General features: G+C 36.5%; 1 protein-coding gene across 2 annotated transcripts in view; it reads left to right on the forward strand.

Moving 5' to 3' along the window:
* The window catches only part of LOC136040559 (histone-lysine N-methyltransferase 2C-like), a 173,949-nt gene that overhangs the window by 121,301 nt on the left and 35,977 nt on the right, over window positions 1-16,671 (forward strand). For both annotated transcript variants that reach the window (XM_065724776.1, XM_065724777.1), the window contains exons 28-31: window positions 2,662-2,896; window positions 6,661-6,808; window positions 9,028-9,190; window positions 14,238-14,471. In XM_065724776.1, coding sequence (XP_065580848.1) covers window positions 2,662-2,896; window positions 6,661-6,808; window positions 9,028-9,190; window positions 14,238-14,471 — 780 coding nt within the window. The remainder of the gene's footprint in view (window positions 1-2,661; window positions 2,897-6,660; window positions 6,809-9,027; window positions 9,191-14,237; window positions 14,472-16,671) is intronic.

Raw genomic sequence — 16,671 nt, forward strand, 5'->3', positions numbered from 1 at the left:
AGTGGAGCAGTGAGCAAACTGAAGTTATGAAGCAGATCAAAACTTCGATTTGTAGCAACCTCGCAACTTTTGATACAAAAACAAAATATATTCAGCTGAAAACTGACGCTTCCAAGCACGGCCTCGGGGCAGAGCTAGGTGTCGGTGGGAAAATTGTTACTTTCGGATCAAGAGCTCTTACACCGACAGAACAAAATTACTCCCAGATTGAGAAAGAGTTGTATGCTATTCTCTATGGCTGTAAGAAGTTCCATCAGTTCGTCTATGGGAGGAAAATCATTACTCATACAGATCACAAGCCGTTTGAGGTTATATTATCAAAGCCTCTGTGTCAAGCCCCTCCAAGGCTCCAATGAATGATGTTGCAGTTGCAGCCATATGACATAATGCTTCAATATGTTAGAGGAAAGGACTTACCCATTGCCAACAGACTCTCAAGACTGCATCCACCCTATGTCAACAAAGAATGCTCACTGGATATTGAATTTCATGTCCACTTTGTTTTGAAAAGTATTCCTGTCAGTGACAAGAAGATGGGGATCATCTGTGAAGAAAATCGGAGTGAACCGTCTATGATAAAACTTACATCAGGCATACAAAAAAGGTGGCCGATTCAGAGACATCAATGTTCCGATGCCATGCATCAGTCATACAAAAAAGGTGACCGATTCAGAGACATCAATGTTCCGATGCCATACAACCTTACTGTAACACGAGAGATGAGCTGTTCAGCATCAATGGCATCACCTTAAAAGGAAGCAGAGTCTTCATCCCGGAAGCATTGCGGAAGGAGATACTGCAAGAGTTGCAGGGATGGAAAAACCAAGCAAAGAGCAAGAAATCGGTTTACTGGCCAAAAATGAACTCAGCTATTGAGGAAACTTTTGGAAAGTTCTCAAGCGATAATCAGAAGGAACCACCGATATTGATGCCAATACCCAAGTGTCCTTGGGAATATTTGGGTCCTGATTTCAGCTAGGTCAAAGGTAGAGACTACCTGATAACAAGTGACTACTATAGCCGTTTCATAGAAATTGATCGAGTCAATCCTGCGACATCTGAAGAAACAATAAACAAGCTCGAGGCTCATTTCGCCAGATACGGCATCCCAGAGAAGATATGGTCGGACCATGGACCGCAATTTACATCAGATGAATTCCAGGTCTTCTTGAAGAAATGGGATATCCAACATGTGACTTCAAGCCCGAATGTTCCTCAATCCAATGGCCATGCAGAGAAGGCCGTGAATATAGCTGGCAGGATCATGCAGAAAGCTATCGAGTCCAACACAGACCCGTACCTTGGTCTGTTAGAATATTAGGATACACCGACAGATGGAATCGCATCCTTGGCACAGCTACTTATGAGTAGAAGTTTAAGTTCCTTCTCCCCTGCACACGGCAGCAATTGCAACCAAAGACAGCCCAGAAAACAAAGTTCTGCGCAGCCAGAACCCAACGCCAAGAAGTACAGAAACAGAATTATGACAAGGACTCTACGGACCTAACGAAGTTGAAAGACAACCAGCCCATCTGAGTAAAGTTATCAAAGGAGATGCAAGATGGACAAAAGGCATAGTGATGTCATTTTCTGCCCCAGGATCCTATCTTATTCAGGCTGAAAACGGTAGATTCTATCGGAGGAGTTGATACGACCACCCTTTCTATAAAAAACTTTATATGCCCACCGGGCGTAACTTTTAGCCCTTGCCCTGAGGGCAGTGGGGGGTATCATCCTCAAAGACATAATTTTTCTGACCTTTTAACTACGCTGAACAAAATGGATATATCAAAACTGTGATTGGATGTGTTTGGGGAAATGGTGGGCGTGGGAGCGGTGTCGTCCTCCAATTACGTTTGACTAATAAAAAGGGCCCAAGTCCTTTCAATTTCCAATCGAATGGGGCTTTTTCGAAGTTTCTACGACAGCTCCTTCGATACGAAATGCCCTGGTCTAAAACCAAAAAAAGTTACGTTGTTTCCACATCGCTCTTTACTTAGGCAGCACTATTGCGCTGCCTATGGGGGAGAGTAATGTTCAACACATTACTTATTTCAAGTTTTATTCAAGCTTTCAAAAACATTTTTTTATTTGTTTCAAATACTCATATCTAATTTTAAAAACAAATTTAATACTAATTTTGTGGGTCTTTTATGTTTTAGAAAAATGGTCACACCACCGAACTTTTTATATTCTGTTGTTTTTCAAGGCGTCTAGTTTTTGAAGTCTTGAGTCACTGAAGGGGAGGAGGGTGTACTACTTCATTCTGCTCTTTTTAAACTAGTTTTGTTTTGCTTAGTAAGATAGAATAATAACTACTGCTTACAAAACCGGGATCTGCTTCAATCTCTTTAATATTTTTTGTCGACAACCTTCAGCCATTCAGTGTGTAGAAGGTATCAAATATATCTGGTAAGGGGGAGGGGTCGTTCCCTCCTAATATCGGTGTTCTTTTGAGAAATATCAGGTTATAAATTATCTTTTTGACATTCACTCCCCCCCCCCTTCTCTGTTTATATTCTGAAAAAAAGTTTTCTTATTGGTTATGTGCACATGTTTGTTACTACGTTTAACAAACGTATGTTACTACGTTTAACATACCGATTTATATTATACTGATTTATACTGATATTTTACACTGATTATCATCCCTTCTCACAGGCATTACAAGATCCTAAAGTTCGCCAAATGCTGCAGCAAAGAGGTTTAAGCCAAGCCCAAATTCATCAGCTGATTGTTCAAGCTTCAGCAAATCAAAACGTGTTGCAGCCGCAACCTACTGAAGAAATTGCGACTCCAGACGTCCCTAAAACGCAAGAGCAACGACCCCCGCCTCCTGATATTGATCACGATGCTGATTTTGCTGACATTAATATGGATGATGAGGATTTACTCGGTATGTCTTTCTGCTTCTTCTTCTATTTTTAAGCAATAATATAAAAATTGTTTCAAGCGTGAAAACAATCAAAATTCAAACATTATAAGTATTAGGCTGTTCTAAGCCTACGTGGCTAGAAATAGCAATTACTTTCACAGTAAATTAGAACAATATTACAATAATAAAATACCATCCAGAGAGTGCATGAAAAATAATTCAATTGCCACACTTACGCGCACAAATCTATAAAAATATTCACACATAGGCAAAATTATTCAACTATAAAATGACGGGGACTTCAGGACTTCTATTATTTCAATGTCATTTTTTACATTAAATTGGGGTGAGCACTGATATTATATTAATGCCATTTTTTGTGATATCATTTTTAATTTTTCTCATGTTAAAAGTGCTTAGTTTCCTTATGATCTCGACTCTAAGCTCCTGGGGTGCCTCGACTTTGTCAATAGAAGCCATAATTCCCGGCTCTACCTTAGACACTGTAAAATTTACAGTGGAGTTTGAAATAAAATGACGGGGACTTTGAATTACTATTTAAGATGGTTAGATTCAGAATTCAATTTTTGACGAAACAAGTTCAATATCACCTCGAATTTTTCATCTCCAAATATCAAAACATCATTTTTTCTTTAGCAGCTTTGGATATGAATTTAGAAATTTGGTGACAAACCTTATAGAAACCTGGTAATTTGGTCACAGTGTGTGACCAAATTACATAAGGAACATAGATGGGAGTTGATTATAGTTAGTTAATTAAAACGACAGTAGTTTTAGCTCTAACTGTTAATTTAAGAGAGAGAATTCAACATTGAAGTGGATGTTAAGTGACCATAAATTATGAATATAATTATAAATAATTAGATCTTGGGATATAGAACATACAAGTACATGATGTATTTGAGCTAAAATGCTATAAATATTTAAAGGACAAAAAGGCTTAAAGCTGAAATTTCTCTGTAAGTGATAATCATTGAACGCTTTTATTTTAAAGAATTACATTCAAGTCAAAATTTGCTGTGCTACAAGTAGGCGCAGGTTAGCTTGGGAAAGTCTTAACAAATTAAATAGGCTAGTTGATTTTAAGCTGATATCTCTAATAGGGGCAAAGTTCTGTTTTCTTCACCTGTGGCGTCAATTGGGAGGTGGGCATTGGCCTATTACGTTTTTAAGTCCCGGTCAAAAATGTCATGGCTGGTCAAAAAAATGTCATGACATGGCTGGTCATACAACCCCTTATTAAAAGTATAACCTTGGAAGTGCTCATTTATGAAGAGAAAAACTCCCATCCTGCCTAAAATAGTCTGGTATCAGTTCTTTCTCCATAACTTTCGTCCAGAAAGGAATGTATTTTCAATGTTGTGCTTTTTATCGACTGAAAAAGTCCCTGAATCCATTGCCTCGATGTTGGGAGTCTGATTCTACCGGATGAGCTGGTCAGGCTTGCTGTTTACTTTTACAACTTTTATGCATTAATATTATGAAAAGAGAAATCACCAATGCAACAGCACAAACTAAGAGACAGAAGGAGAAAAGGAAGACTGTTTTCCTAAATTAGTGATTATTAGAGACCAGCACTTGAATGAGGCCTTAACCCTACTCATCCATGCAATCACATAGGTCAAACAGCATAGCCATACACAATCAACCATAAAGAATAATCCATGGACAGGCAGTCATGTCGTCAATAAGTATAATTCGTCATTTACCAAACAATAGAAACAATAAAGACAAATAATTCAGAGGCAACAACCCAACACAAGGGCTCATCAGGAGAATACACTTGCCTATAGGGTTTCGGCACTTTAAACTCTCTACCCAGTCAAGTGTTGTGCCTACCACAGTACCACTACCACCATACCAGTCAAGTGTTTTATATATATATATATATATAAAAGCAGTTTTTCTATGAATATATTTTCTCTGAAGTTAAAGCTACCAAAAATATATTATCAGATCTTAGCAGATTACTAGATTGCGATGGGGCTGATGAAGGTATCGAAAAGTCGTTTTTTAGTCGTAGGGACTGATCCATTCAACGCCATGTGGGTGTAAGGGATTGAGACTGGAACTTGCATGGGAGAGCCTCCTTTTTGTATATTTTGAGTGGCTGGGGCTGCTGGTGATCAGATTATCAAGGGAAGGAACTCGTTAACCTACGTAATTCTCTCTCTATTAAGTTTCAAGTCTGGCTTAACATCAATCTGCGGCTTTTGTGAGCAGCACATTGGTTTCTGTTTTAGATGCATTTATGACCATTCCAAACGAGCTAATCTTTTAGGACGCCGTTAGCTTGTATATCATCAGGCATATCTAAGTATATAGACAAGCACGTATCCATGCTTTTTGCTGTGTGTGTGTGGGGGGGGGGGTAATTTTTTAAAAACGCGTCAAAAAGTTGTTTATATGCATTTTTGTTGCGTTTTTACGGGTTGGACAAAAAAATTTAAAGGAGGTAAACCTCCTCCTGGATACGGCCTCATATATAGGGCATCGTTGTCAAACACCTTTGGTCCTCAGTTTTATCAATTATGAGCAAGCTTTTGATTCTGTTGATAGAAGAGCGTTAACAAAGATCTTATCTTTATATGGTATACCAGAAAAATACATTAAAGTGATTTGTGCTATGTACGAGAATAATACTGCTGCGGTTAAGGTAGGAAATGAGGTTAGCAACTGGTTTTGTATTAAATCAGGAGTTAAGCAGGGTTGTGTTCTATCCCCCTTTATATGTATCATTTTGATGGACTTCGTCTTAAGGAGCACAGGAAAGGCAATTGGAGACCATGGAATCAAATGGGGAGAAAGAACGCTTCTGGACTTAGATTATTCTGATGATTTAAGCATATTAGATGAAAGTGTGAGCAAAATGAATGAATTTTTATAGGTTTTGCGAGTTCAGGGTGCTAAAATAGGCTTGAAAATTAATATTAAGAAGACTAAGTCACTAAGGCTAGGAATAAGTGAAGATGAAGAGGTGACATTAGGTAAGGAAAAGATTGATCAGGTTGGGAGCTTCAGTTACCTTGGTAGTATTGTTAGTAAAGATGGTGGGAACAGTGAAGATGTTAAAAGTAGAATAGCTAAGGCTCAGGGTGTTTTTTCACAGTTAAAAAAAGTTTGGAAGAATAGAAAGATAAGTCTACAAACCAATATTAGAATATTGGAAGCTACAGTGATGACAGTGGTCAAATATGGCTCTGAAGTATGGGCATTCCGAAAAGCAGATGAAAATTTATTAGATGTTTTCCAGAGAAATTGCCTACGGATTGTTCTGGGTACCCGGCTGACTGACCGTATTTCAAACAGTAGGTTTTACGAAAAGTGTGGTTCAATCCCGCTTTCTGGGGGTATAATGAAAGAAAGGTTGAGATGGCTAGGCCACGTTCTACGGATGAAGGATGACAGATTACCGAAGATTGTCCTTTTTGGCCAACCGTCTGGGGCTACACGGAAAGCAGGTCGTCCTTGTCTGGGTTGGGAGGATGTCATAAATAAAGATTTAAAGGAAATAGGAACTTCCTGGGAAGGTGTAAAGAGGGAGGCTTTAAATAGATTAGGTTGGAGGAGGAGCGTACGTAGCTGTGTTGGCCTCAGGCGGCTTGGTACTGCAGTGAGTTATTAGTAGTAGTAGTAGTAGTAGTAGTATATATAACTTCTGACCTGAGAGGAACTGAAAGTTTGTTTGTAGAATTATGGTCGATCCGTGTGTACAGCAAGACTCGGTCTTTAACAATTCTTTTTATAGTGTACTGTATTTTCAGGTTTGGGGAGTGATTTCAATATATTTGATTACGGTGCTGGTGCAGACAACTTCAATATACTTGACTATACTGACACTGATCTTGAAAGTCATTTACCGTCTACAACGGAAGCTGTTGATACAGATGTGAAGAAGGACTTGTCTGTTCCGTAAGCTATATTCTGGCTCTTCTTTTGTTTTAGTTCTAACCTGTGGTTTCAGATATATTCGATTTAAGTGAAAACCCTTTTGCGTTTTCGCTTAAATTTGGAAGTAAACTGGCTTATTGATTATAACAATTGGCGGATGATAAGTATTTCTGTGTGCGCTAGAACTCTTAAGAAAAACAGAATCAAAGACTGGACTTGAAAAAATAAAGTTATATTTTAAGGATTTTTTTTTCGGGAGGGGGGATATATTAACAAACAGTAATTTAGAGATATATTAACAAACAGCAACAAACAGAAACCTTTTATACTAAATTCAAACACAAATACACTGCAAAGCATAAGGTTAAGTGAATTTTTAGTATTATTAAATTGGTGTTGTTATTCACAAACAGTATTGAAACCAACATGTTTAAAGCTATTGAAAGCAAAGTAATTATCCAGGGACTCCATTTTAGAGAAGATGGAAGTGTGTTTAGCCATTTTAGGGGAGACTTTCATAGAAGTGCCTTTTTTTCTAATCCACATGAAGACTGGGCTTTTGACGGGCGGCTGAGCTTTGATAAGTGTTGTTGCATTCATTAATGCTATCGGTGGACAAAGGTAAGCTTTTATAAGATCTTTTTCTTTTTAATTATCTCAGAAGAATGGAGAAACTTTCTAAAGCTGAATGTGGACTTTCCAGATACGAGATTTTCACGGGTCATAATTTGTTAACGTATGATAAATTCCGTCAAGTCGGTGCGGTAGATGTTTGTTTTTGCACCAACCCACCCGGTGCGTGACCCTTTAAAGTGAGGTTGAAATAAAAATGTTTTTGGTGCGACTGAAGATGGTATTATATCATCGCTCGAGTGTAGACTAAAAATAAAAAGTCAAAATTGTGCCCACAAGTTTTAAATCCTCTTTAGGCAAAAGTGATGTCACCCTATTGTAAATCAGAAGCCGAAAATGCAGTACCTTTTGTGCTTAGCAAATTTGGTGCACCAGTTTTTGCCTTTTGTAATGTTTGAAATCTGGTTGAAAGCAAATTTCTTTTCCTGAAAAATCCATCGTAAAGGAATGATCACTTGTATAAAAATGAACAAAATAGGAAATTTTTACCAGTATACAAGTTTGCCTTCGACAGAAACGAAGATGTCTTCTTTCGTCAGAAACGGAATCTATGCGAATATCCGCCCAACTGATTGTTATCTCTTATATAGTTTCGATGTAACTTTGCCAATTGGTAAAATGAGTTTGTCAGCTCCAGAAATAGGAGTAAACCAAGTATTATCCTTATTTTTAACGCAATTTTGCCAACCACAGATAGGAAGTTGTCATCTTTCGTCAGAAACGGAATCGATGCGAATATCCGCCTACGTTAAAACATTCGGTTATGATTGAGTGATGTGAAATCCAACCATCAAAAATTTGACTCCTGTTAGAATCTTACTTCAAATATCAGTGCCAAAATGGTAGGCCTACTGGTAATTAAATTGAAGTTAACGGTGGACAGCCTTTCTGTAATATTTTAAAGATAAGTAGTTCAGCTAGGCAAATATAATTTCAGCTAGGCAAATAGAATATTTTGAAATGGTTTGATAAAAACCCGTGTTTAATCATCCTGATAGTGAGGAGTGCAGACAGTGACTTAGGAGTAATAAAAGGAGGGACCCTGACTACTAATATTCCTGTTTTTTCTTTGTCTGTGTGTTTGTGTGTGTCTTTTTGTTTTTGTTTTTCTTCTATTAAAAATGATATTGCGTATAGACAAAATCATAACTTATAATTTATGCCAACCACTGCCGAATGGTTGGCACGCTAGACCTAAAATCCTTTGTCAGCAAGGACTGGGGGTTGAGTCCTGCTATCGCTTGTTATTTGGTTTTGAACGGGGGTTAGTGGCGTGACTCTGTAACCTCAGCCAGAGTCGACCACATCTAAACGGATACTTGGACGAATCTGGGGAAGATAAACAGGAAGGGTGCGCGAATGCACAGGATGGCTGGCCCAAAACCCCCCATTGCGCTTCCTGGTTTAAGGGCCATGGAACTTAGATCAGCGCCATCAGTAGGGTCTGTTAAGTCGAATGCCGAATTATTTGCCTTAATATTATTTGTGGGTAGATTAATCTCTTAGCCTATAAGAAAAAGAAGATGAATGTTGAGACAATTGAACCCACTTTTTTAATCTTTTTTTAGATTCCTGCAGCTGTTAATTAAAAGGCTTTGTTTTTTTAGGCCATCGGTTGAAGATAACGATGTTGAAGATAATCAGTTGAAGCTAGAGCCTGGTGTAGAAACGTCTGATCTTAACCAGTTACCTGGAGCATCTGCTGTTGTGTACTCACAGCCCCCACCTCCCTACCGCCCTCCTCCTCCATATCCGGGAACAAGGCCGAAGGTATTGATTTTATTGTCATATAACTTTTTCCGTCAGTCACTAGAGCCTTTTTGTCTAAAATAGAAATCTAGAAAATTTGACTATAATATCTATTAATTTAACCTCTAAACTTTCTTTAATTTGAATTCTACTGTATTTGTTCTTATTTTGTTTTCTTTTATATTTTCTTTCTCGCTTATTACAGTTCATGTTTCTGTTTATACTCTTCTGAAACATCATATCATCATGCAATAAGTTGTACGAAAAATGTCTTTCAATCTCTTTTTTCTAGGGCTAAAATGAAAAAAAAAATTAGCTATGCCACGTTTTATGGATGATATATGGCCAAAAATGACATGGCAAAAAATATATGCAAAAATTGTGGGATGAGAAGAGACCGTGAAGGATTTGGAGAAATTAGAGCTTTTTAGAAAAAGCTAAAGAGTGAAAATTTAAATAGAATGGGGTAAAGGAGGAGCATGCACAGATGTTTTGGCTTCAGGGGGCATGGTGCTAGAGTGAGTTGTTAGTAGTACTAGTAGTATTAGTGCTAGTGTTAACCGTAACAGAAACGTTTTAGTAAACGACAGTCTAGCAAAATCGGTAAAATAGTTATATAAACCACTTCTGGATTTTTTTTTTAAGAAACAGTAGCCTGTACATCTAATTATTTTACGTGGCTTTTTATTTACAGGATTATCAACTACACAGGGAAAAAATGTTAGGATAGATATAGACCCAAATTCTGCCTTCCGGCCTTTTAGCTAAGTCATCCCCGGGGATGTCCCTGAATAAGTTGGGAAGAGGTTATAAAGAAGAACAGTTGTCCATGGTTTGGGTGAGAGAATGTCATAAAGAAAGATTTGAAGGAAATGGAACTTCCTGGGAGGGTGTAAAGAGGGAGGCTTTGAATAGATTGGGACGGAGGATGAGCATTTGTAGCTGCGTTGGCCTCAGGCGGCTTGGTGCTGCGGTGAGTTGTTAGTAGTAGTAGTAGTTGTAGTAGTAGCAGTTTAAAGGAAATTTAGACTTAATTAGAGGGAGTGAAGAGTGGAGCTTCTAACAGATTAGAGTAGAGAAGTAGCTCGCGCAGCTGTATTGGTCTCAGATGATTTGGTGCCAGAGGTTGTTTTAGGAAAGAGGGGGTACTTGCCCCGGGCGCAGAAATTTTGTGGGCGTAAACTTTCAAATAAATAATCTAACATTGATAATAATTTTGTAATTTTGAAACTTTATTTTTATTAATATAAAGTAGAAGGCTTGGTTGTCAGTAAATATAAGCAAATTGAATCCGAAATCTCTATTGCTTATATCGTTTCCCATATAAAGTTTAAAAAAGTCAGATTTAAGTGACTGAAAAATTGTTTGAATAAAAGATAATTATATTAAAACGTGACCAGAAAATTTCTGGGTGACAGGGGAGAAGGGTGCTGATCAAGATTCTGCCCTGGGCGCAAAAGAGGCCAGAACCACATCTCGGTGCTGCAGTGAGTTGTCAGATATAGTAGCAAAGTTGTTGCGATTAGTTTGAAATTCAGCTCTCAAAGCTAAATTTTTTGGATTCTCTCTTGTCTTCATTTGATTATTTATCCTTTTCTTTATCGTTTTGTATATGATTTGCTTATCGTTTTTCGCTCTCTCCTTTTAGTTTTGTGCGATCTTTTTCTTAAAGCGAAGAAATTTATAAATGGAGTTCATTCTGTGTAGAAAAATATAGAAAAAGTAATTTTAGGTCAAATATTCTACGGCATGAATCGTGTGAAAGAACCGCAATTCCATAGAACAGCCAAAAAAAGTTTCTCGGTGGTTTTTTAAGTTAGGTATTTGGTTAAATAGGTTTCAAATTGTTTGAGTAGGTATTTTAAAACTGGAAATCAAAAGAAGCCAAAGATCAAAAATCAGAAGACGCAAAATTTTAATATCCCATCTTAAATATCCTAGGAATAGTTGCGGCTGCTCGGTTGAAACCTTTGATGGTGGGGGGGCGGGTCAGTTTTTTTTTTGGTTTGTGTTTTCAACTAATAAAAGCGAAACAATTTATAAACGTATTTTTTTCAAATAATCATTCAAAATAAACCGTAGTATTTTCTATTATAGCTTACAAATTCACTCATGGAGTTTTTCCAAGAAACTTTGAGAAATCGAGAGGAGAATGAGGATTAAAGTTCGAGTCGCTCGAGCCGCTTGTAATCAATCCGTAACTCGAATTGTAATTGTAATTCGAGTCGCTTGTAATGTATCCTCTAAAACATGAAAATAAATTTTATTTTCTAATGTGAGTTCATTAATCTATACAGGAAAGGTTATTCATGGTAACATGGTATACAAAATTATGAACAAAGGAAGTTTAAATTGTTATTAAAATTTATGTTTTATAAAGTTTAGAAAATAAGGAGCAACTAAGAAACCAGAAACGTTCTTAATGTCAGTGTTGAAAAAAAAATTACACAGTGACTATTTTCTTCCGTTATAATCAATAAGGCGTCTTACTAACATGTTTTGGATTGGAGAGAAGTAATTCAATTTTATATATTTGGTCTTAGTTCTGCTGTTATTTTAGAAATATTTTAGTTTGTCACTGTCTTTCTTTTGTATCTTTCTTACATGTTTTTAGCTTGTGGCTTTAGTTATAATTCTTTGTTTTTTTGTTGTTTTTTTTTTGTCTACAAATTTTGCCTCATTGAAGTCTTTTGATCGGACCAAGCTTTCGGTTTTGTTCCATGTCTTAATTTAGGTGTCCGTGAAAGTTGGGACTTTCCGTGTCACCAAAAGAAGTCCCTGTTTTAACTCCTAATATTTATGTACATTATTTTTTTGTCTTGGCTCAACCCACAGATTAAGTCGAGGCTCAACTATAAAAGACCTTGAGATCGAATTTAGAATGAAGTGGCCGTGCAATTTGTACAGCCCATTCAGAGCTGAAACTACATATCTGGTATTACTGGGCTTCTGACTACTGAAATAGTTGATTCAGGTTAAAATACAAACGAATTATCTGAATGTACTCAAAAGAAAAAGCTTTTATGCCAAATTCTTTTATCTTTTTTATTCTTTTATCTTTCAAAATGTTTTCTATTTGAATTCGGTTAGCCATACAAAAGGGTTGTTTTTGGTTTTTTTCCAGAGCATTCTCTATTTGGGTATGCTTAGATAAAATTAGGTTTCCTGTATAACATATCTCACCTCCAGCTTCTTTTTCAAATATGTCTATGTACTTCAAGCGTACCTGAGAGTTTTCTGTGTGGCACTGTTTCGTCAATTTTAAAAAGGGGAAAGTCACCGACAGATTGTTCCTGCTATCGACCTATTACTGTTTCTTGTAATATTAACAAGATTTTTGAGTATATCCTTCTACCTTTTCTGACTAAAAATATCAATAAAGGTGAGAACCAATTGGGTTCTTGGCATGGGGTGGGTTGTCAGCATGCGCATAAGATTCTGTCATCTCTACTTGCTGGTAATTCTTCCAAGGGAAATGCTCTATGTAATTTTGCTTTGGATCTTTCGAAAGCGTTTGATAGTATGGTCCATAGTCAGTTCCTTTTTTCTCTGTATAATTCTGGGGTCAATCTCTGTTATAATGCTTCTTAGATTTTGGTATTCAAATTCTTTTCTTGAATTAAGATCTGCACCTGACACTATTATAAGGGTATGAAGAGGAATTAGGCAGGGCGGTGTTCTGTCCCCTACTCTTTAAGAATTGTATTTCTAGTGTGCTGGCTAAGATTTCAGGTACATAGCTCTCTGGTTTTGCGGATGTTTCTTATCTTGCGTATGCTGACGACTTGCTTCTGATTAGCCGTTCCAAAAAGGGTCTTTCCCAAATGGTCTCTATAGTTTCTGATGCTTTTTCTGATATTGGCCTTTCTCTTAATATAAATAAATGTGAGTTTCTTCCCTATAACTATACTACTGCTACTCCCCTTCACTGTAATAACTTCACTATCCCTCTTGTTGATTGTATTCGTTGGCTCCCCTTCACTTCGATTACTAACAACCTTTCTAGCATACGCCAGCGTACTGTTTGTGATATAAGTAAAAAGATCCAGATTTAGCCATGCAAAGATTGTTGCAAACAGAGGAAAGTGTAATAGACCTGCGCTGGCCAAACTTTATTCTACTTTCTGTGATCATTTTGTCCTTTTTGCTTCAGGTCTTTTCCCCCTTCTTAAGAAAGGTAATTTAAAAAGAATCCGGATAAATTATTTCAAATTTTGCAAATTTCTTCTGTATCTTCCACTTTGGACAAAAAACCGGATTCTTGTTAGCAAATTTTCAGTTCCTGATAATGCTTTAAAGTTGGAGATTCTACACAGATAACTCCAGTACAGCTTCTGTGTGCCCATCCTCTCACAACCGTCTTATCCGTTTCTTTCGTTTATTTTGTGTGTGTATTTGTTTTTTTATTTATTCTTACTCCGCCATATTTACTTTATGTATCGTGTGGGTGAAAAATAAATAAATAAAAATATGGTCATGCCCAGGATTTTGATTAGGAAGGGAGGGGGTTCAAATTGTATCGGGATGGGATTCATCAATTTTAAATTGTTTTCTAGTCATGAAATTGATTTGAAGCACAAGTTTTTGTCTCAAATTTATGAAAAAATGACAATAGACTGGTAAATTCTTTTGAAAATGCGGAAGAATCTATAAAATTTCAGTAAACAGTCCCTGAGCCCATGAGCTTCATGGTGATCAACTCAAACTTTTTTTTTGCGAGAATTAAAACGGGTGTGTCCTGGCCCGTACACACAATTTGCTCCAAGAGAGGGAAAATTGTGAAAACTTCAAAAAATCGACAAAATGTGCGAAAAATACCGAAATTTTCCTTTAAATCAGGTTGCTTTAGGGGAGCTAATTCTGTCCTACTTATGTTCCTGTCCAAGAACGTTCGGCTGTAATATCTATGGATAGTGAAGCAGCTTTAGAGGTGTTACTTTCCCGTAGTGCAATATCCTTAAAATATTAAGAGAAAAAATTCCTCGAAATTAATATGGAGCCTGAACCCCTTGGAATTATTTTAGTGCCTGAGCCGAAAGCAACTTATTTAATTTCAATATATTTTTAGGAGGAGCCAAGTGTTCTCCAAAGTCTTTTAGATCAAGGACCTACTACATCTCAAAGACATGCAAGTCAAGAACATTTGATGTCTGGTCAGTCAAAGCCGTTTTTTTCTGACGTTGACTTTGAAAAGTTGAAAGCAGATGTCTTAGGAGGTGGTAACCTAGTGCTTTCTCCTCCACAAGGACCTAAGATCAATCCGACACCTGCAGCAAATTTAAGGATTCAGCAAATTACACAGGCATGTTGTTTTTACTATGTTTATTTTTTCATCTTTTGTTCTTTCCAAATTTGCATCTTCAATATGGTGATAGCTATATAAATTAGTAGAATGGGAGTAATGGGCATTGGCCCTGCGAGTTAAGGAGGCTCGGGTCCCTCACCCCTCGCAAAATTCGAGAAGCTGTGTTGAAAAGATTTGTACTTTTAGTTAGCAAATAGAGTAGAGCATATCTACCGCTGTCAACATCCTCCCCCTCTCCTTAATCCAAGTAAATCATTTCCCTAACTTATTAATAGTATAGTTTTAAAATACGGTGCCAAAGGCAGATCTTACAAAGTTTACACTCTGATGCTAATATAGCTGAATCGTATGGCAATATAATTAGGTCTTAAAGTTGATAATTTACTTGTTTGTTTCTTGCTGTGAGATTTCGATTTCATATGTAATGTTGCACTGTGTAAAATGCAGTGATGTACTGATCCATATCAAGCTAAATAGTAAATTGATAGTATATCCTAAAGAATTGATGTTAATCGTCTTTGATATTCGGAGAGGTTCCTATTTCTCCTTTATCCCCAAAATCAAATCCATTTTGGCAGTAAAATCAAAATACATAGAAAACAATTATAATAAATGTAAATAAATATAATAAATATAGTGAAAATATAATATAATAAATGGGAAACGGTTGCTATTTTTTCACGTGTCATTTCATTTCTATTAACTTGTTCTCATTCTATTTAGTCCTTGTTTTTTCAATTTATTCCTCCTACCCTATGTACTTACTCTTTTACTTTAGTTGTATGTTTACTTTCTGCTGGCTGTTTGCTGCTACTTTTACTAATTAATACGTATACTTCTAGCATTGGCTTATTAAAAAAAGAACAGTTCCTTACCGCAGGCATTTCTTTGGTTCATTTACCTAAAGATTTGTTAACATAGGTTTTGGACGATTTGGTAACATAGGTTAACCTAGATTAAAACTGGTTTAAAATTAAACTGGGTTTGACTTAGGAATCAAAGGAATTAGGAATCAGGAATCCTGTGTTGGTTTGACACAGGAGCGATGTAACCCAAATTTTGTATCATGTATCAAAATTGCTGATTTAAACTGGTCGAAATGCTGGTTAAAACTGAATAAAAATTAACCTGGGTTTGACCTAGGGTCAAACAGGAATGATGTGTTCCAAATTTTGTCTCATGCATCAAAATTATTCATATAAACTGGTCAAAATGCTGGTTAAAACTGGTTTAAAATTAACCTGAGTTTGACCTAGGGTCACACAGGAGCGATATAACCCAAATTTTGTATCATGCATCAAAATTGCTGGTTAAAACTGGTTGAAACTAGTCAAACTCATGCATCAAAATTGCTGGTTAAAACTGGTTGAAACTAGTCAAACTCATGCATCAAAATTGCTTGACAATAACTCGTTTCTACATCACCAATGTATGTCGAGTACATGCAACTGTTTTTTCTAACATAGAAACAAATACAGCGGATTTTCAAGGAATATGCAATGCTGTTGTATGAACTCTTTCCAATGAAGCAACACAATTTTCTATTTTTGGTATTCAATTCAAGTCTAATCTTTTTTACTCACGCGGTAACCCGTCGTATATTTCAAAAACTCTGTGTGAATGAGTGACTGCAATTCAAAATGACGTGACGCTTGCAAAACGCATGAGGGTGGATATTGGGCTTGTTTATTGGAGGTGTGATTTTTATATTTACTATTATATAATTATGGGAGTAGCAACTCAGTCTAGCCCTTTAATTAAAACTAATCAGACAATCACTGGGAATTGGGAAAACAATAATAGAGGAAAGTTTTTAGCAAAACCTTCATTCGGGAATGCATATCACTAAGCGTCATGATAATTAACGTTTTGTGACGAAAAGAAGTATCGTTGGATGAACTCATGAATCAAATGCTATGTTGGGTAACCAAAAGATTGTTGTAACTATATTACAAATAATAAGGATTGCCCGGCATATTTCTAAAAGTCTTTTTATATTTTCTCGTTTCATGACCTGAGAGCGAAACTGCTCTACTGCTCGAAAACCCCTCTTGAAATTAATGTAATTAGAGGTTTTGAACGTTACTTTACGAACGCTTTATAATTTGAAATTTGGAAATAAATATTATTTTTATTAAGTATAGTTTTTATCTTGAAAATAAATGTTAAGAAGACTAATTCACTAAGGCTCGGAACA

This window comes from Artemia franciscana, chromosome 21, assembly GCF_032884065.1.
Source record: "Artemia franciscana chromosome 21, ASM3288406v1, whole genome shotgun sequence".
NCBI lineage: Eukaryota > Metazoa > Arthropoda > Branchiopoda > Anostraca > Artemiidae > Artemia > Artemia franciscana.